The 22,782-nt window shown below is 34.1% G+C and overlaps 1 protein-coding gene and 1 long non-coding RNA gene across 11 annotated transcripts in view; one reads left to right on the top strand and one right to left on the bottom strand.

Moving 5' to 3' along the window:
- The window catches only part of LOC106457405 (protein C-ets-1-like), a 77,318-nt gene that overhangs the window by 13,978 nt on the left and 40,558 nt on the right, over positions 1-22,782 (bottom strand). For 7 of the 8 annotated variants that reach the window (XM_022383313.1, XM_013916815.2, XM_013916817.2 and 4 more), the window contains 3 exons: positions 10,938-11,054; positions 6,524-6,724; positions 1,852-2,040 (listed from right to left, as the gene is read on the bottom strand). In XM_022383313.1, coding sequence (XP_022239021.1) covers positions 1,852-2,040; positions 6,524-6,724; positions 10,938-11,054 — 507 coding nt within the window. Of the gene's footprint in view, positions 1-1,851; positions 2,041-6,523; positions 6,725-10,937; positions 11,055-11,580; positions 12,220-22,782 lie in introns of those variants that run through there. The other variant, XM_013916818.2, reaches the window with a different exon arrangement.
- LOC111085311 overlaps positions 4,753-22,782 on the top strand; it is a 151,545-nt gene continuing 133,515 nt past the window's right edge. Inside the window, exon 1 of one of the 3 annotated variants that reach the window (XR_002610150.1) lies at positions 4,753-5,211. This is a non-coding gene — a long non-coding RNA (uncharacterized LOC111085311). The remainder of the gene's footprint in view (positions 5,212-22,782) is intronic. The other 2 variants (XR_002610151.1, XR_002610149.1) reach the window with 2 other exon arrangements.

Raw genomic sequence — 22,782 nt, 5'->3', positions numbered from 1 at the left:
ACGTGACTATATACAAATTTATACCATGATAAGAATAAGCAGGCCCAGGACAGTGATGAGCCCTAAAAAATAATTACAACAATTAAAATACGCACACACAAAAGCCTTACATAACAGGTTAATGATGAGACTGTACTTGTATTTTTTATATAATTAGAGTTTATATAATTAAACTCAACTATTTTTAAAATGATGGATTTAAAACATTTAAGACTTTAGCGTAGATGGGTTGTTTTTGAAACTATTGGAATATGATATTCTTATAATGCATAATGGGAACAAAGATAGAATTACAAAGAGACATGTGGAAAAATGATCATATTTAAATAATAAGTACATTTTTCATCGATTCCTGTTTAACAAAATTTATGTTTATGTTTCTTTTAGGACTGAAGACGGCATACAGAGATTAAGATAGATAGATATTGTTTCTAACCTCTGTAAATCACAGTTCAACACCATTCATTAGGCTTAGCCAGGAAATCGAAGGAACCTCGCAAAGGTAAAAAAGACAACAACAATCGCACGAATAATTTTACTCAGTTTGTAACCTTATTAACTCCATCCAGCTTCCCCTCTACCCACCTGTTGTGAATACATTCCCCATCTGAAAGGTTCAGCGCGTGTGGCAGATGGCGAGGACTGTCGGCATTTGGAGAGCCCAACGTGGTTTAGCTTCTATCAGCATCATAAGAATTATGCACCCATGGCCTCACACGGGTAGGCTATAGCAACACATGACAGGTGAGGGAGGCGAGCGCAGTAGGACGTGGAGTAAAATCAAGAACATGAACTAAATAATTTTCGACCTCTTGGTTTTAAAATTGTAACACTTGTACCAACCTGCAAGAAATATCTGATTTTGACCTTCTGAGAATTAACTCTTCGACAACGATTATCTAAGCAGTCCGTATCATTAAGGCAGATAAATGTAATCCACCGTTTCTGTTTATTTATGGTCCCTATTAGTAAGTGGTTTAGATCTGAATTTTCTTAAGCAGCACGATTTTTGTACGAAAACTGTTTTTAAAACATAATATTAGAATCAGGATACTTTTAAACCAAAACTCATTCATAAATCATTGTAATTTATTGTATTAGGCACAATCACTCACTACATAACTCAAGTTCCTTGCCAATCACGGTTTAAACAAATCCCTACACAAAGCATAAAGCACAGAATGTTCAGAATTGTTGAAAATAAATAGATTTGGATTAATGAAGTTATAGAGAAATGTTAATATATTGTATATTTTATTCCCATTAACTTGATATAAGTGTTACACATAACTGAAGCAGCTTTGGACTTGCAATTATTAACAACAAATATGCACGGCGACCTCCCACTATTTTGTTCAATAATTGCATACCACAAGGTTTGATTTCATTGTCGTCTCTTTTCTGGTCCGAAGATATGTACTTGTATATCCGATGGCACAGCTTATGCGGGCTCGTGGCGCGTGAAGGAGAGAATCCTGTTTCCGGACATTACAAAAGGCACAACTTTACTCGTGCCTGTTATCTCCATGGTGATACAGTTATTGCCCTCTTTCTGTGACAAGAGATTTCCGCTGACCAGCAGGTGAGAATGGCCGGATATGACCATTTTCAGTATCAGCTTTAAGAAGTTGTAGCATGTAGAAAAGCTCGAAGTGAAATGCTCATATAGTAACCAATGCGATATGATATATACAAAAATGATAAAACAATGATATTCGTATTGAAATGATTATCTAATTCCAGTACTATGTAATATAGAAATACATCTATCCCTAATTTAACGTAGTGATAAAAATCAATAAAAAAAAACATATTAATCGTATACATATTATATATATACCCAAAACTCACCTTCTACATAAGGTTGGCCATTGGGAACGGCAGTACCGGGTCCGGTGCCGTTCATGACAGGGGTAACTTTCGGTTCTGGCAGTGGATAACTTCCCCCTTGTTGAAAAAATTCGTCAAAGTCTGGCATGCATACCGATTCGTAGAGATTGGAAGGAACGTTTTCCAAGGAAGCTCTCTCTTTATCCACGTCTGAAAAAATGTTATGTTAACTTAGCTTTGACAGATTTGTTTTGCCAATACAGTCGGTGATAATTATTCACAGAAACAATAAAGCCAGTTCATTTTGAACAAAAATTATCTTTCATCACAGAAACAATAAAGCCAGTTCATTTTGAACAAAAGTTATCTTTCACCACAGAAACAATAAAGCCAGTTCATTTTGAACAAAAAATATCTTTCATCACAGAAACAATAAAGCCAGTTCACTTTGAACAAAAATTATCTTTCATCACAGAAACAATAAAGCCAGTTCATTTTGAACAAAAGTTATCTTTCACCACAGAAACAATAAAGCCAGTTCATTTTGAACAAAAGTTATCTTTCACCACTTGGAAATTATCTTAATCAATCTTAGGCGTTAATGTCTGTAATATGCAAATAGAACAAACTGAACACAACATCCCCACGCAAAGTTATTAATCATCATCCAGGGCCGTTCTGATGGGGAGTTTTGTCCCTCCCTCGGGGAGTATAAATTTAGTCGGCTAAACTAATTCGATGGACTAAAGATCCATAATTGTCACACTAGTAATACATAAGACATGCACGTAAAGATAAGAAAACTTGAAATTTATTTAGTCCTTTACATGCGCTTACAATTACAAAAGAACTCCATATGTGGGTGTGTGTGTAATGGTTTGTACTTGTGGTAAATTATTCAGTATCGATACAGTCAAACAGTACTGAATAAACTACTTTAATTCATCATCTTACATTCATTTGAAAAAATGTTCAAGTTAAACAGCCTTTATTGACTATACTACATTTGCCCACTGAATGTAAGTTATTGTGGGTATGTGACACCCTCTCTCCCTCCACACACACCCGGTCAAAATATCCTTGTCATCATATCTTTTGTAACGTTCTAGAATGAGTTCTAATGAGTGTTTGAATTTTTTTCATTTGTTAAACATAAGACGTGATAACAAAAAAGATAACCTAGTTAATTACAACCAAAAAATTACAGCGTTCAACTTTGTAATGAATATGTGTCATTAATATTTTATTATATAACATATAACCTTCAATATTTTATATGAGAGATTCCCTAAAAATACACGCCGTCAAGTACTATATTGTTAATTATACCTTTCAGCAGGGCGGGTGCCACGATTTTCGTGGCTAGTCGGCAACAACTGCAAGATCTATACAGGCGTTCAACATTCGCAGGGCAGAATTACAAACAAGAGGAAAATAGGCCTAGCGTGGGGGCTAGGCCCCCGCGCGAAACCTTATGCAACAACACATGGGCACACATGCCTAACGCCGGCACTGCCTTTTAGCACTATAAAACCTTCAATTTTGCAAACATAAATGAACATACTAATGAATTTCAAAAACAAAAAGCTCGAGCGCTTTTGAATAATTGACTATTCTTCTTCAGGAGAATAAAGAAAAACAGTGAACTATTGGAAAGCGCCAGAGTTTTGGGCTATTTTTTAAAATTCATTGCACCTTTTGTGTGTGATCCTGTGTTCCAACTCTTTTACCACAATTGAATATACTAATGTGCATCTTAACCGCAGAATTATATGTTTGGTTACAGTAAAACTAAAACAACTGTGGTGAAAATTCGAACGACTTCATAAACAGTAACACAAGATTAATATATATTTGTAAACCATTTGTCAGCAATTAAAAATGTTTTTCCCTAACAAACTATATTTATTTATTGAATTAGTTAAAGTCTAGGCGCAGTGTATTTACTTCGAAGTTTTAATGTATTAACATAAAGTAAAAGTAAGTTTGAACACAAAGCTCCGAGTAAAATGTACACACATCAACATGTGTACACCAGATAACATTGACGCGATAAATATACAAATTGCATCACTTGTCGCTAAGCTTTATCATAACATAATTTTCCCAAACTAGCCAATACTTAAAAATCCAGTACGTTATGACTGAAACGCAATAAGAAAATCAATATTATGGAAAAAGGCAAACATTAAAAATACAAAATTCTACAAATGTATCAAAATATATTAAGGCATGAAATATCTAGCGTGTCAACACGGCATAGAAGTAGCGGGATCCTCTTCTGCTCTTATAAGTATATTCAAAAATACTAGTAACGAGTATACAGAACACACGCAGATACCAAAAGCTAATGTCCCCGTACAATCATAAACTCCACCACATGTTTGATAATTGATAAAAGTTTCAATATGGTAATTTTAGGTGACATATACGTAAACATTCTTATATATATATATAATTAATAATTTCATATTGACTTAACAAAACAAATGGTCGAATAAAGACTTCATACAACATTCCTATACTGAATTGCTGAAGGATACAACAGTTCTTTAAACCAAGCGCGATTAAACGGCAAGCTACTACCAGAGAAAAAATATATAGGTTTTATTACAAAATCTTAGTCACAGTCTAAAACAACCAAAATATTTAATTATATATAATATTCACACTTAAAGATCATAAGATCATTGATTTAAATCAATATTATAAACTCTTAATTTTACTGAAAAATGTTTGACTTTACAAAAATGTAAAGGACATCTGACATAAACTTGTTTTAAGAATGTCTCTGCCTTCAATTGAAATATTAATAAAAAACGTATACTTTAATTGTAAATTCAATATATCTCTACATTATTAATTAGATATAGAAGGTGTTTTGAGAGTGTTAACTAACAATGTCTGTTTTCGACATTCTGCTTCTGGATGACTACGGAAAAGGGTGAAAAATACCAGAAGCTAGTACTGATACATTACTTACTGAACAAGAGGAAGGGCTTTGGGATGATAGAGGTACCAGTCGGAAACACAGTAAATACAGTATTATGAAGTTTTCCGACGGATGCGGAGCCAGGATGTTATTTGGAGTGGAATATGATAAATCCTGCTGAGGCCAAGTGATGTAGTTACTTTACATCGGGATGAGGACTCTACTACACTATGCCTGCCTTCACTCTGGTTTTTTACAAGTTTTACAGTTTGTTGAAATAGCAAAAGCTACCGCGTGGTATACGTTTTACTGCAGCGAAGAATAATCTGTGAACTCCTGGTTTTAGAGAGAAGTGCAAGATAATATTTTATGCTAAGTCTGTGACAGATATATGGCAGAGAACCAACTGCTGGCTCTATCATGGAACTTTTTCTTCAGCCAACACACAGGTAAGGCTAACGTTGATTTAACATAGTAGTGCGCATGGGAGGATCAAAGCCTACTACCTTTCTATTCATTGGCTGGTGGAGAATAGTGTTGCGGGGGAGAGGGTACCAGTATATCGTTCTTTTAAATAGAACCCCCATCCACAGGATGTACTTGGGACGTATAGTGTCATATGCACGAATTTACGGAAGGCTTAATAAACACACGAATATAAAGCTCACAAAATTAAGTATTTATGTAATTCTGTTCAAACACCAAAACTAATTTTACTTGAAAGCTTCAAAAATACGAAGATAAATGGTTTCATTAGCATTATTTTAGTTCAAATTATATCTAATAAAAAAGTATTCATTCGATTCAAGTTAAATGCCAAACTAATATAAAGTCAAAATTGCTGTACTGAAAAATAGTTCTGTTTAAGTGTTAATTATTGTCAAATAAACCAGATGCCACTCAATAACTGACGCACGTATCATGGCTTGATTTGATTGGAGTATTTTAGATAATTGAATATAAAATTGAAATACTGTTTTTAACCTTTTTGTCTTTCTCTTAATATCTATAATACAAACAATACTTTCGTTATTCAGTTTCAAAAGTTATGTTAACAACTTATTTAAGCTGAACCTTTTTTTAACTCTATCGTCTTTTAAGCTCTAGAAAGTGCTGTTTATATATATATATATATATATATAGAGAGAGAGATGGATATAGAAATTTACAAAAATTACTAAATTTATCTTTCTACTACACTATTTCAATGTACTGTTTCAACGCATAAAGCGACTATCCATCTATACGCTAGTGTTTCAACCAGTATTCTACCACACAATAAACAGGATATCCCGCCTCATCCGTCCCGGCGATATGGCCCCACGCTCGCCTATCTATTTTCCGCTGAACCAATTTCGTCATCAGTTTTCCTGTCCTATTTACTACTCGTTATAGAAGGAAATATTTTGCGAAAGTCGAATTTTAACAAGGAATCATACCACTGGCAACTCCGCCTAAATCAGCTGCTAGCGATTTCATATATATTCTATTAACGCCGCTTCCTGTTGTGCTGAAAGCTACACAGTAACAGTCTAGTTATTTATAAAGCACGTGGAAAGCTAAAACAGCTTAATTTTATCAAAACCGACCAAGTTTTTTAAATAAACCATTATCAATTATAAGAGAAAAGAGATCATTTTGACTTGGTTTCACACTTCGTGTTTGAATGTTAAAACATAAATAAACTATTCAGTCTATCCAGCATTAAGTTATAACATTGAAGAAATATTCCCCAAAGTAAAATCTCATAGTCTGTCTTACCTTTCTGTAACAAATCCAAATGCTCCCACAAAATATCACCCATGAACGGTGGGGCACGTGCGAGGAAAGACTCTTTACCAAGCTCGCACATATCTCGACCTTTCATTCTGAGGATATGAAGATTAACCCCTTCCAAACTGAATTCTTGAATTGCCCAATTCAACCAGTGAGTCACATCCATCTCACTCCATTCACGTGGGTCTACAAATAAATAAATATCAGAATTGAAGTATTGTACAGGATCATGTTTGGAAAGTTGTTCCACTAAGACGAATTTTACTGTTTAAAGTTCTTCCAATTTTTTCGTGTACAAAAATTGGATCACAAAAAAAAGGAATGAAAAATTTATTTAATACAATCTTTTGCTCCTTGTATAAACATACAACAAATACTGATTCAAAGAACATCAGAATTTTATTATTATTATTTACTCTAATGAAATCCAAAAATCCAGGGTTCGATTCCCCTCGGTGGACACAGCAGATAGTCCGATGTGGCTTTACTACAAGAAAAACACACACACCCTAAAAAACTAACACGTTAATTTCTTATGTAAAATACGATAGTTATAGAAAACGACTCAAGTGGTAACGATAACATTTAAGGCAAGGATCCATCAAAAAATAAGATAACATTTTTAGTAACAATAACATTCCTAGTGATGCAAAATAAGATACAGTTATTTTCACTATGTTAGTATACATGTTTTCCTTACGATAAACATATGCATTCATATTGAAAATAAGAAATGTAATAACATTTATCTCAACTTTTTTCTTTACCAGGTCAGAGACTGTAACTTTATTTGGTCCTTCAACTAAAAACTATACAATTAACTATCTGCGCTCTGTTTACCGCAGGAAAATCGAACCTCGGATTTTAGCACTTTAAATTCGGAAATTTATCACTGACCCATCGGGGGACCAGTTAGCGGGCAATGAAAGCATTGAGAAAACAGGATATAATACCCTAAGACTGTAAAAACCTGTATAAAAACATTGTTAATCTTTTGAAATCCAGAGAGTATTAAAAGTTAATTACCAAGAGAAAGGCAAAACGTTTAACACTATTGTTATTGTTTGTTATTAAGCACAAAGCTACACAAAGGGCTATCTGTGCTCTGCCCAACACGGGTATCGAAACCCGGTTTCTAGTAGTATAAGTCCGCAGACATACCACTGTGCCACTGGGGGGGGGGGGCATTTAACATTAGCACCAAGCAAAAACTTTGAAAATCTGTATCAAATCAAATTGTATTTTCATATCATTATATATGTGTATATGTGTAGTTGAAAATAGAAGGAAGTGGATCAGGGAAAGAAATATACGTGATCAACTGTTCTGTTCGTTACACAGTCTTGACCACATATTTCATCTTTTTTGATCAAATAAGGCTGTACCTGCATTTTAGCTTGTCATCTGGAGTTCAAAAACGTATATACATTAAACAGCCATCCTTTATGTTATTTATGAAAAGAAAACAATACCTTTGTTTTAATTTCCCAATGCATACATAACTATTTATCTTCTCCTTCTCTGAAAAATGTAAGTTTAGATACCATAATTACAGAAACCGAACAAATAGTACTGATATCAGTTCCCTTAAGTGCGTGCAACTTTTGGAGTTTTGGAAAGGATACAATATGATAGTTTCTACATTTTAATAATTAATACCAGCAAGACGATTAATGATATATTAAACACATTAATTAAGGAGATTTAAGTTGTTGTCTGTAACACATCTGTACATGCTGCAAAACTATAGTGATGTTTTCTATATAACACAAAACGAATTTGTTGAGAGGTTTCGTGAACTACTTGTTGTAACTGAACAAAACTGCCCACACGAAAGTATTGCTAACATCATGATACCGCGAATTTATGAAACTTTTAAACAGAATTTTGTTTTCTTTATGAGACAATAGTACAGAATGAAGTACATATACTGTTTTTACTGTTTAAACACAACTTGTATGATGAAACGACTATTATAAAACTAAGTAATTATCCAAGTATTATCATTTCTAAAAATCGAATAAAAGTGACAAAAATTAAACGAATCGCTTTAAAAAATAGTCAAAACAAAGTTTGAAACATTTTATGTCTGCTGTTTTCAGTGTTCCACAATAAATCCAAAACGTTACTGACATTCAGGACGTACTAAGGTCACATTGGCCTTGAAAAAGAGGTGGTCCAGGGATTTTGGAGTTCAAAAACAGGTGATTTTATTCATGTTTAACACCTTGTCTCGTAACTAGGAATGTTGACTACGTCCTTTCAACAAAAAGCTGTAATAAGACCGCTCAACACGACTCTCAATGGTACTTCCGGCGAAATCAAAGAGTGTAAAAGTATTGAGCTCTTAATCCTAATTCAACATCCTGGACAATCATTAACTTCAAAACATTGAACACAGAATACAATGAGAGGCCTACAGTTGATTAACACCATAAAATTTCACGTTTGACCAATAAGACAAAGTACAGAATTACTTGTTGTAATAAGGGGCCTATAGTTGATTAACACAATAAGATTTAACGTTTGACCAATAAGACAAAGTACAGAATTACTTGTTGTAATTAGAGGCCTACAGTTGATTAACACAATAAAATTTAACGTTTGACTAATAAGACAAAGTACAGAATTACTTGTTGTAATGAGAGGCCTATAGTTGATTAACACAATAAAATTTAACGTTTGACCAATAAGACAAAGTACAGAATTACTTGTTGTAATGAGAGGCCTATAGTTGATTAACACCATAAAATTTAACGTTTGACCAATAAGACAAAGTAAAGAATTTCATTTGAATTATAAAAATTGCAACCTCGAACTAAATCAATTAAGTTGTTATCAAGTATATTAAGAATTTACCCTGGGTTTTCCTAAGCACAAAAAAGTGACAAACAGTTGTGTTCTGAATTGAAGTGTAATTATTACTAACTCTTAACCAAAGAACATTAACTAATAGCATAAGAACTACAGATTAACCCAGTAATTAACACAACTAGATTAACAACCTTTGCATAATGATAAAAATACATTGATTTATCGGTTGGGCACCTAGCTGTTAGCGATTTTTCGGCCGTAATGATAATTTCTATTGTTCGTTTCTGCATTTTTGCGCGAAGATAAACAAAGGACAAACTGCACGTAGCCGTCTATAATGTTGAAGTGAAGGAACAGAGGGAAAGCAGCTAGTGAACAGCATCCATTATCAAAACTTAGACCGAGCAGCAAGATTTTTTATCCCTCATAGCGCACGCAACTCACAGAGCGAAGTTTTGCGGCAAAGAGTTGCGAACCATTAATCCTCGGTTCGCAGTGTTTAACCAATAAGCCACGCCTGGTCCTAAATGAAAATATCCTGCCAACTCATTAACACCATTCAATATTAATCACCTCAAATATTTGCAAGTGCTATAGTCGTAAATAACGTAATTTCGAAAACTTCGTTCTCTGAAAGCAATTTTTCTTAGAAATGTATACACAATAACACTTTTCTTGCTGAGAATTCAAAGTTCTAACCCTTCGTGTTAACGCGTAATTACCTCCGAGATAATCATTTTATACTTAACTTAAACGAAAGAAAAACTAATTATACTTTTCGAAACAAATATACGTGAGAATATGCGTTTCCAATCTGCATGAGGGAGGAAAGCTTCTGTGAAAGAGATAAATCGCCTATATTTGTGTACATTTAAGTGAAAGCACGTTCTCCGAACCTTATCCAGGAATCTTGCATTTGAAATTTCCAACATAATTATTCTAAAAAAACTATGCTATTAGACGTCAAACAATGGAGCATGTTTGAAAACGTCTGTACGGTAATTATATTTAGATACATTACTTATCACACTTATCGTATATCAAATAGTTGAATTATTTAAAGTTTTAGCAAGAGAAATATTCACAATGTTAAATTTTGTATTAGATATGTTGGAAATACAACTTGTTAATAAGTATGTGGCGAAAACGTCGTTATGAACAATACATTTTCAAATGTACCCCAGCGACTCAGAGGCAAATCTGAGGGATTACAACGCTAAAAATCGAGTTTCAATACTCGCGATGGACAGAGCAAAGATAGCCCATTGTGTAACTTAGCGCTTAACAACAAACAAACGAAGCATTTTGAACATTTAACAATTCTCATAACAAGCAAAGTAAAATTTTAAAGTTTCAGGTGTGTTGTTGGTGTTAACAGCATTTCATGAAAGACACTTCATATATTGTAATATCTGAAATACTACAGTGAAAATTAATATATTTTGTTACAATTTACGTCAGTTTATGCATTAACCGTGTTTATTTACACATTTAGCTATAATGTCAAACGATTTAATTGACAGAATTCATTCAAAGAACACCTAATAATTAAACTACTATCAGTTACACAATCGTTCTTCTGTACCTTTAGGAATACAGAGTTTTAGTCTTTCCTTCTCCCAGTTGCCGAAGCTAGCTGTCAGTGCTTGGGTCATTTTTTGATTGGTCCCTGGAGTCAGTGGCGGCACCTGGGTGGGAAGTTCTGTAATAATCGAAACATAAAATATAATGGCCAAAGTCACACAAAATATAATATGCAGTTTTAACAGTTATATTGCTTAGAAAATCACGATAGTCTTGTACCGGCGGTAGGCGTTCTACAGAAATTCGTTTCAAATACAGGAATTGCAAAACAGTTTCATAGAATCTCAATCATTTGGTAAAACGTATCCTGTTTACTAAATTCTCTACACAGAAACAATATTGCTTCACTTAGCGAACGCAGGATACTTTGCTTGAGTACTGATGTTAAAAGATAATCATTGTAATAATCATGCTTTATACTTTGAACTAAAATAAAAGTAGCAGTCAGAGTTTTTGATTATCATGATTATGCCAATATCGAAGTACTTAATAGTACCCCTATTTATTTGTCCTTTATATATGACACGTAATAATTGCTGCTACATATTCTGAATGCTAGATTTTGTAATTATTTTTGCGCTGAAATAATAGATAAAAATCGTTGTATACATGATTCTAATACAATCATACTGAACTGGTACTACCTCCAACCAGTGTAAATCTAGGTTCGGTCACATTTGGGCCCATGGGTCTTTCTTTCTTGTTTATCCGGCATCTGATTTCTTCCTCTGATGTTTGATTACTTTAGTATATTTCAGAAATGAGAGTCATTACCAAGAAGTCCCAACAGGAAATACGATATAAAAGTTTTTGCGTAAAGACTTACATTTTCACTGATTCCTCTCTTTAAGCTAGAATAACGCTATTTCACCACATACTCGAGAAAGAAGTTTGATTTGTTCATTGCCCTTAATGTGACATAAATTATATACTTAGTACGTATGAAAACCATGAGAATTAGGTAAATTTCTGTAACTTTGTTTCAAACCTGATTAATTGCAAATTAAATTGTATTCACGTATAACAGCACACTGGGTCATACGATAGGCCTATGGTTTGAGAACACACTGGAACAGTCCATGCTTTACACACCATAACATAGAAGACATCGCAAGAATCTGCCAGTGGCATCACGAATTAATCAAATTCGATTTTAATAAAAACCGAGGTATTTTCAAATCCGACTCATACAGTTAGGAACTTAGTATTAAAAGTTGCCTGTTCTCATAGAAACAAACGATCCGAACCGCTCTGCCACTTGGAATGAAAGCGAGGGCCGAGGACTCTATCAAGACACAGTAATTACGTCCTCCTCCGCCCTAAGCCAACTGGTATAATCAGTCTCAATGGGCTGAGTCACAGAATGGGAGAGGAAAGAGTAGACGTTCGCAAGCCTAGAGGAGGCGTGCCGTCCCGAGTTGGCCACGCGCGTGATCATGGCGGTTGCTAGGACCACGGTGGGTGTCTAACGACTTTCACATCTCCCGTACGGTCTTCGTACAACGCTGGAAATTTCTGTAAATGGCTACCTCTTGTCTATTTCTCATTTCGTAAAACTGTAAACATTAAATCCTGAAAAACTGCGTAACAACAACTAAGTTACCCACAAACTTTTACTATGGTTGTGTAAAAACAACTAAGTTACCCACAAACTATTACTCTGGCTGTGTAAAAATGCTTAATAACTTATATATTTTATGTGCATTGACTATAATTGTAATTTATTTGAGTATATTGATTTCTAATCCAACTTGATGAAGCAAGAGAAAAGTTACTATAATTAATCGCAAGAGATTTTTACTATTATTATTGTCCTCCCCCATCACAGTGGCTCAGCGGCAAGTTTGAAGGCTTACAATTGCTAAAATCGGGTTTCGATACCCGTGGTTAGCACAGTGCGGATAGCCCATTGTGTAGCTTTGCACTTAACAACAAACAAGTAAACAAGCTATTATTATTATTAACATACAATGGCCCCCTGATGACTCAGCGGTAAGTGTGAGGGCTTATAACGCTAAAAATCGGGTTTCGATACCCCCCCTGTGGGCAGAGCACAGATAGCCTATTGTGTAGTTTTGGGCTTATGAACAAGCAAAGATACATCAAAATACAAGGAGATTGAAAAGTTAGGTTTGTATACATGTTTAATCCATGCAGTTCATCATCATACTTCCAGCATTCAAAATGTTGCACATTAAATAAAACAAAACAAATTTAAACATACGTTCAGGAGAAAAGCAACTCAAACCTGTACAAAATTAGTTGTATGCTATTCAGTTACTTCATATTTCATATCGAGTAAATATGTTTTTCGGGTATGAAGATACGTATGTCACATATTACATCTCGGATACTTCACTTTTTTTTGGTGTTTAAAACAATCCGTTGTGTTTTCTTTTACATCCTTCTTACAGTATCGCAGTTATTTCACATTTTTATATATTTATCCACATATAACAGGATGTGCGTGTTCTTTATTCAATATTGTGGTGTTATGGGATATTTTAAGCTTTACGTTACACTTTTGTGCACTGTCAAGACTTTTGACTTTGCCACACATGTTTACGAAGTTTCAGCATTTTTGTATTTTATTCATGTGTAGGACACTTACGACTAACGTTCACACATTGCTTCATATATTTATTCATGGTCTTTCAGTGCCGTATACATTTCACAACGAGAAATGTTTTGTACAAATTAAACTCCAATTCTAATTCCAGTTGAATAAATACGCTCGCCTAATTTTAACCACTGAAATATGCTGAAGAGTAAGTAATTACTTTTATAAAAGACCAAATTAGTGAAGTTACGTTTACATATTATATCTATATAAATAGTTTCGATACAAAAATATTGGAACCGAATACTCTCCCACAATAACTCTGTTAATAAAAATATTTTTTTTGAAGTCACTTAGATTTACCTCTTTTTTTTTTCTTCATAAAAATCGCTAGATTAATTTATAAAATTCTACTTATATTTTCGATATGGAAAATCCCAATATCATCAACTTAAAATTTCTTTAGTGAAATACATGTTTTCTATTTTTGTTCCTATTATTCACCAATTCTTAGTTTTTAGTTTATCGTACACTCACTCAATTAAGTTTTGTTAATACATACAATAACCTGATAATTATAAGACGAATTCCGAATTATTATTTACATTTTCATTATTTACGGAGTTTAACGTAACTCGTCAAATTATCAAAATGGTTTGACAGCTTCTTTCTAAAGTGAGTTTGAGTTATTAAGTTCGTGTTCTGGATACTTTGAATTATATTAAGTGCGTGCCCTGAAGACTTTATATTAAGTTCGTGCCCTGAATACTTTAAGCTATGTTAAGTTCATGCCTTGGATATTTTAAATCATGTTAAGTTCCTTCCCTCGATACTTTAAGTTATGTTAAATATATACTCCGGATACTTTAAGTTATATTAAGTTCATGCCCTAAATACTTCACATTATGTTAAGTTCGTGCCCTGAATAATTTAAATTACTATGTAAAGTTCGTGGAAACTGTCCTATCTTTGTCCATGATATTTCATGTTGTAAGACTCTCATAAAAACTTACTTGGTTCAATGGTGCATCACACATACACACTAAATATATATATATTCTGAACAAAGAGCCTGTGGATCGAAACTTCTTAAATAATGTAGTTTTGTGTAGTCTGTCTATAGCTTAGTGGTGGAGAGGTAAAACTAGTGCTTATAAACATGTTTGCTTGCTCACGCCTTTTCTCGTCAGATGAATAAAATGTATAAGCTTGAAGATATAACTATGTAGCGAGTCTCCCATTGTTTAAACAGTTGTCAGGTTTATAAGGTTCTGTTCTCTGACTACTTGGGAAGTTATAAACGTGTAAATACACACCAATGCGTATGTGTATGTTCTTGGAGAAATACACTAACAACTTATTGTGAAACCACGTGGAACAAAGGGTATGCCGAATTCCGCAACTTAGTTCAAACTATAGATAACGTCTCTGATCTGTTAACACGTTTTCCTGAGCCTAAACTGTTGCCCTTGAAAACGAGCAAGAGATCACATGCTCACACAATGGTCCAGGATGCGGGTATATAAGATGGTACTAATAGAAAACGTGCAGCGCCTCGATATTTTCTTTCACCTCCAAAGCTACTGACTTGTTAGAAGTGATCGGTATCTCAAGTTACAGTTGCACTACAGCATGATCTTAGAGATTTATGAAGAAAAATGCATTCAGGTCAAGGGCTATGAAATTCTTGGAAGGTGTTTAATAACAGCGTTAAAATAACATATCATAGTATAAATCCATTTAGTTTAATACTTATTCTCACGAATCCTTACACCATTGTTGCATTCAAGTCATGTAAAAAAATCGGAATATCCTCTGCCGCCACCCAGTGGCACAGCGGCGTGTCTGCGGACTTACAAAGCTAGAAACCAGATTTCGATACCCGTGGGGGAGGGGGGGGGGCAAAGCAAGTTAGCCCATTGTGTAGCTTTGTGTTTAATTCCAAGCAAAAAAATCGTGTAATATCTAAAGGTTTAGGTTATTTCTTGCAGCAAAAGTATGGGTAACGGGATTCCTAAATATAATAAAGCTTAAAAGTGTACTTCCACTCTGGAAAAAAAGCGCTCGATTTGCGTTTTAATAATATTTTCTGCAAACGTTCAAAGCGACTTCGAGACTATAAAGTATAAGTTATCTTATTAGTACACAATGTTTCTACTTCTCCCGGATACAAGTATTAAATACACATACAATAAGAAACATAGTATTCGTTTGTAAAGCACACTACCGAATAAAAGACTAATTTTACAGCTTTATATTTTACAAATGAACAACTAAATCAAGAAATCTGGAAATACTTGTCTTCATTGAAACTTTTCTGCAATATACTAAACTAATGGAAATGATATGATGAGTTGGATAAAGTAGAGCTATACTAAACTAATGGAAATGATATGATGAGCTGGATAAAGTAGAGCTATACTAAACTAATGGAAATGATATGATGAGTTGGATAAAGTAGAGCTATACTAAACTAATGGAAATGATATGATGAGCTGGATAAAGTAGAGCTTAACTTCATGGTTATCGACTAAGTTGTTGTTCAAATAATAATCAGATTGAACAACGCGTAATGAAATCTCTACAAGAACAGCGAACTCGCACTTTATTAACGCTTATAAGCCGATTCCTTGATAAACTTTAAAAAATCGAAACTTAGTCAATCTGAGGTTGCGTGACTGATAAGAAACGTTACGTGACCAAACCACAAACATATGATCAATGTCGTATCAAATTATCTGATTAATCGTTATTCTCTTTTACTTCATTTTGTATTTCACATGTCCAGAAAAATCGAAAGCCGTATTAATCAAAAGAGCGTGACTGGAAAGTCAAATCCCTCCGATAGAGGGCATTAAGTGTAGGACGAGAACAGTGCTTGCGGCGGTTCCCACGGCTGGATCGGTCTTCAGCCTGCCAGCGGGAACAACGTACCTCAAATGTTGATGTTTTGCGGTGTCGTAACGCCAAGCGATAGCAATCGTCTACTTTTCCCCGTTTTCGAACTCAAAAACTGCCAAGGATATTGAAAAATAATAATAATTAATAATACCAACACTTCAGTAGCTTTTCAGTGAAGATATTATGATCGAGTTGAAGTCGTTGGTTATTCAGTGTGTTTGTTTAATACGGATAAACCAAAACCAATCTCACAGAGCACTTGATAAATATATTCATGAGCAAAGTAGGAATCCCCCCACCCCACCCACTAAATTATAAAGGGATAAAAGCTAGTGAAAGGAAGGAAGTTTCCGCTCGTCATTTTAAACAGGTTGAATAATAAAATCCGAGGTTCAACAAACTTACTCTATGGCTATACAATGCTTGCATCCAAATATATCATCTTCCTATTGATTCCTTATAGTACATCACGTTAATAATTATAAAAAATAATGCAAGTTCGAATACAAGTTTTAATTTTGTTCTCTAAACAGACCACCATTTGAAGTTAGATGAACGTTTCAAAAACATACTTTGACAGTGTCACGTTTTAGTTTTTGTTCTCTAAACAGACCACCATTTGAAGTTAGATGAACGTTTCAAAAACATACTTTGACAGTGTCATGTTTTAATTTTTGTTCTCTAAACAGACCACCATTTGAAGTTAGATGAACGTTTCAAAAACATACTTTGACAGTGTCATGTTTTAATTTTTGTTCCCTAAACAGACCACCATTTGAAGTTAGATGAACGTTTCAAAAACATAATTTGACAGTGTCATGTTTTAATTTTTGTTCTCTAAACAGACCATCATTTCAAGTTAGATGAACGTTTCAAAAACATAATTTGACAGTTTCATGTCTTCGAAGTTTGATTTAAATGGTAGATAAATTTCTTCACATATCATCAGCGGTATGTCTGCGGACTTAACACGCTAGATACCGGGTTTCGATACCCGTGGTGGGCAGAGCACAGATAGCCCATCTTTGTGCTTACTTACAAACTGACTCTTTAAAGGTTGAACAGCATTTTAAGCGATAAGCATGAAAAATCTTCTAATATTAAAGCGTTAGTTTGGGCTTCGACATCGTTCCCTCTATTTTATTCACATTTGCCGTTCCGATTTTCTATAAAAGTCTTTGAAGACCATGTTCTATAACCACTAGTGTAGAAGTTAAAACTTTAAACACTAGCACATATATATATATATATTTAAAAATGTGCATAGTACCAATTAGTACCGAGATATCTGATTTTTCAAGAGCTACACAAAACAGTAACTGCTTCGAAGAGGTAAGCTAGTGACCTCACCACTATTAATACATCTAAGTAACAATATTAACAGATAGGCTAAAAGGAGTGGCAAAGTTTAATACACCTAATTTCTTTATGTATATATTAACTTAGTAATAATTCAGCCAGAAATATTTAGGAAAAACATGTGTTTTTAAAGAAATATATTCTATACCTTGTCAACAAATATATCGGAAAACTATAAAAAAAAACCTTCAAATACTGTTTCTTGTAAAGCTTTCAAGAACTGCCTGACAAAAAATGCAACATGAAAAAATATTTAAGTATAGAGAAAACTAGAAATACCTTCAAATAATGCTTTTAGCCAAGCTTGCAAGAACTAACAGACAACATGAGAAATATTTAATAAAGCCACTTGTTTTCTCAAAAACTTTATTTGCCGAACGATGCAGGAGGTAGAAGTTCTAGCATAAGTAAACGAAACTACATCGACGTTTTCTCTAGTGTCCAGTCAATTAAAAGTACTTACTTACTGATGGCGCTGGAATCATACGACTTGGTAACAATTTTCACTGCTAGGCAACCAGAATTGTCACGAATAATAGTGGTTTTGAAACGTGAAACGGAGGGTGTTAAGAACCAATAAATTATTAGGTTGCCAATGCACTGGTCACAATTGTCAAGCCTTATGACGAACTACTAAACATACAGAAAGGACAATTAGGTAATTATCGTTTCTAGCTATAGCCCTGACAACTGCCTTCCAGTTAATCAAAGCACCAATAAACGCACGTTTCGACATAATTGTTCGTGAATCAAACACTCATAGCGTAAATATATTACATAGTGAGGGGCACGCTCTGAAACCATGTGTGTAGTTAGAATACACGGTATACATGAAACATGTACTCGATACTATCGTTGGTTCGCGACGTGTAATTCAGATTCAACTGTCTTATTAACTATTATATCAGTTTCAGTGAACTTTGTACAGTTGGGTCTAGCTCAGTATATAATTCTCATACATAATAAAAATATACCATGAAAAGCTTGACAATGTGGAAATTCTTTGTTCATTATATAAATATTTTTAGTAAGTATCTCTAAATGACAAATCAAATTTGAGATAATGACGTTGTGAAAAGGGAAGGGGGGGAGGGTTCCCAATTTCTTTAGGCAACGTAAGTAAAGCCAATTGTTAGTTATAGTTGATGATATCGAAGCTACATTTTACTGAAACGTGTTTCTGTATAACTTCTATCGCTCTTCTAATAAAAGTGGAAAAAAAACGTACATTTCATTTCCAAAACTACATACAGTAGCAGAAGGTAATAATAATATTATGCATAATGTTTTCAATAGTATGGTTATTCGACAAAAATCAATAGTAATTTACCAATAATATTAAAGTTCAACAGTATTGTAAAACAATATCTAAAATAACGTCTGTTAAGCAAAAACAATATTTTCGTTAACAATACGTTAGGTTTCTGTTACTACTCCTTCAACCAAACCAAAAAAACACAACTTTGGTTATATTTCTACTGCTCTACGTATTAACAAAGTGAAATTATTGTTACCAAAAGAGAAGTAATTTTCATATGAAAGTCTTATGTTTTTGCTGTTGTTGATATTTCAAGTAATATCGAGGAGAACAAAAAATAAACCAAATCGTCTCAGTATAAAAAATAATAACTTCACACTGTTTACCACTAAATTACTTTTTAAACAGGAAGTATGCTATATGAGTCAGCTACGACCCAACGCACATCCCATCCCTTACCTACAACACCCCACCACCCACTTCAATGGCAGTACTTACCGTTACCCACCCCCTCTCTCAAGGGGGGTGAAGGTGAGATTTTACACCAGCTGTTGTTGTATTTCCGGTAAAATAAAGTAGTTATTCTTTGTTTAAAGTCGTGTACGTTTTTAACATTACGTGCAAAGTGCATATGGTTACTACAGCTTACTCAGAGGCGTCGCTGGGCGCTGGCACACGGGGCCCGTGCCCCGAATCCCCAGTTGGTGTCTTAAAAAAATCAGAATAGAAACCATGATCGATATCATACTGAAACGCCGAACATTTCCGCTCCTATGGGCTCGAGCCCCGAATTTTTTAAACACCTAGCGACGCGTCTGAGTTCACTTACAAAAAATAGCTTAAGATTAAAGACAAATGTTAATTTAACGGATTTTAGAATATCCAATGAAAATTTTTATCACTTGTTAGCCATCAAAACACCACGAGCGCTCGGTATTACATTTTGTTTTATCTTTCAAATTCTGATTTTTTCATTCTCGTTTACTTGATAAAGTTTTCGCTCGAACATCTATAACCTGACCTAATTACACAAGCTTCAATCATTGGTTCCGATTATTTACCTAACATTGTATATATATATTTTACATAATTCATATATCATATCGAGAGAGAACGCCATCTATCAATACCAATGTCTAAACTTCGTTTAAAATTAATGGTAGGCACATGTGAGGATAAATGTATACGTTAACTTCCGGTAGCCTCATTTTAAGCAACTAAATAGCGAGACTGGTAAAGAATAAAATAATTTATTTTAATTCTATTCAAAATTATGTTCAAAACTCTCATTTATACATTTTTGAAATCCACGGTAAAATTTTCTATAACAGAAAAAACAGACACTGAAACTTTATACATTTCGCTAATCGCTAGGGGTCGTGACAGGGATACAATATACATGAATCGGTTGTCGCGATGTGGTAAAACACGCTAAAGGAAACAACACTCTGACAGAACAGAAAACTTACACACTACTAACAAATTATCAGGCCAATGAAATATAATTGCCCATGCTAACATGGGCAATTATATTTCAACTAGGTAACGTCTGTCTAGGCTCGAATAATAATTATAACTTAAAATAACTACACCAATTTTTACCATATGCTAAATTTTCTTTCTTATCCATCTTTTAGATAAGCATGATATACAACAGCGCCACCCTCCCAATAAAAAACTTATTTATTTCTTTATTGATCAGAACTGATTAAATAACTGATCATAATATAAAGCTAAATTGCATTGCTCAAGTGTTAAACTCCAACGCATTGATCACATGTATGTTTGTAAGCCCAAAACATGAACAGTAATTTTAATGTTGGGAACAAGAGATTACGACAGTACATATGATGCTAATAAGCTTAAAAACAAGATTTAATTTCTATGCTCAAGCTGAACACAAAATGTAATAGTAGTGTAGTAACCGTTTCTTTTGCATTATTCAGTAAAAGAAAGTTCAGCCTATTTAATGATATCGAAAGCGCTTTATTTCTTTCACTACAAGTGTCATAATTTATATAAGCTCTACGTAAACTGTGTAATTTATCTTGTACATACGATATTTCTATTACTTGGTTAAAAACGAAAATTCACAATTTACAGCGATCAACTGAACTGGCTGATCAATATTCGTTCAAATTGCTTCGTACACTTTAAAGGAAGTTCTAGTTACTAAGACATACGCTCATCGCATGATATCAAAAACTTCCCAGAAGCGTCGCTAGATGCTTAAAAGATTGGCGGCTCGTGCTCATAGGCGCGGGTATTTTGGGCGTTTCAGTATGATATCGATCATGGTTTTCTTTTCTAATTTTTAAAGACACCAACTGGGGATTCGGGGCTCGAGTCCCGTGTGTCAGGGCCTAGCGATGCCTCTGAAACTTCTTCTAGTAAAAGACAAGAAAGACGTCTAAATTAACTTAAAAAAAACAAAAAAACATTGTCTTCTACAATACGATGTTGGTGAGTTCAAATAATACAGGTTCGTACAACATTTAGGTCGTAAACCTGGATACACATTCAACTTAGCTGCGTATGAGACGGTTTTCTTTGGATAGAAAGCTACACGAATAGTCTGCAGGACGTTGAAACCTGTCTTACTATACAAAATAAGTTTTTGTTTGTTTCTTAATACACGTTCAAGAAAGAAAAGCAGTTATTTTACTTAACATCAAACTTGACGAAGGGCAGTTGATCGAAACTTGGTTGTTAAATAAGATAAGTTTTTATTTCATGGAAGCGTGTTTCGTAAAAAAAATAATAATACTTTTGCATACAAATTTGGATCTAGCTATTTCAGGTTTTTTAGTCTTTGACATATGTTTTTCCTTTTCGAAAGAAAAATAACAAACATCAAGACCAAACATATATTAAATGTTTTTAAACGTTAGCTGGTTTGTCAGCCATATTCAAGCTGTGCTTCGGGCCAACCCGGTTTAACTCGTAAAGGCGTTGTCGTCTTGCGACCCTACGGCACCACTCTACCTATTTTCTCATGGTTTGTGACGTAACATATGAGCACGCTCCCACGCGCCAACCAACTTACACTTTTACTACGAGTACTACGAGAGGAATTTATGAATGAACACTTATGATAAATGAATGAAACCTGTTTTTGTTTGTACCAAAACCTGTACTGCCGTAGGCGAAACGGTTTTATGAATGAACCGAAGAAGCAAGGTCCACTGTAAGTACCCGATTGGCTAAGAGAAGCGTAATGACTCGTCGACACTTCTCCTTGAAGCAGCAAAAAGAAGAGACAGGAAGGGTATAAAAAACTTAAGAACCCTAGACAAATTATACGTTAAATCTTTGATGACCTTAATGCAAGTTACAGAGTTCATAGATGTTTATAAAAAAAACCAAATACAAGAAACATTATTTTCAGCTCAGTTAATTGATTTCAATTCTATTACAAAGTAACTCCTAATGAACACTAATATGTGAAGGACATTGTTTTATGCCCTAAGACACACAGTTTATAAGAATCATTTTAATGTGAGGAGGTCTTCTTCTTGGCAATACATTTGTTTAGTGTGGCTCCTATAACACATCGTGTTTCATTTGTAGACACAAGACTACTATTTCTGTATAGCAGAGTAGATGATATTTTCTTTATAAAACACATCGTTGATGTGTAGCACAGTCGAATGTATTCGTATTTTACTTGATAGCACAGTCGAATGTATTCGTATTTTACTTGATAGCACAGTCGAATGTATTCGTATTTTACTTGATAGCACAGTCGGATGGATTCGTATTTTACTT

Source organism: Limulus polyphemus, unplaced genomic scaffold (assembly GCF_000517525.1).
Source record: "Limulus polyphemus unplaced genomic scaffold, Limulus_polyphemus-2.1.2 Scaffold326, whole genome shotgun sequence".
NCBI lineage: Eukaryota > Metazoa > Arthropoda > Merostomata > Xiphosura > Limulidae > Limulus > Limulus polyphemus.
The sequence above is the reverse complement of the archived record's forward strand: the minus strand, read 5'-3'. Positions and strand labels throughout refer to the sequence as shown.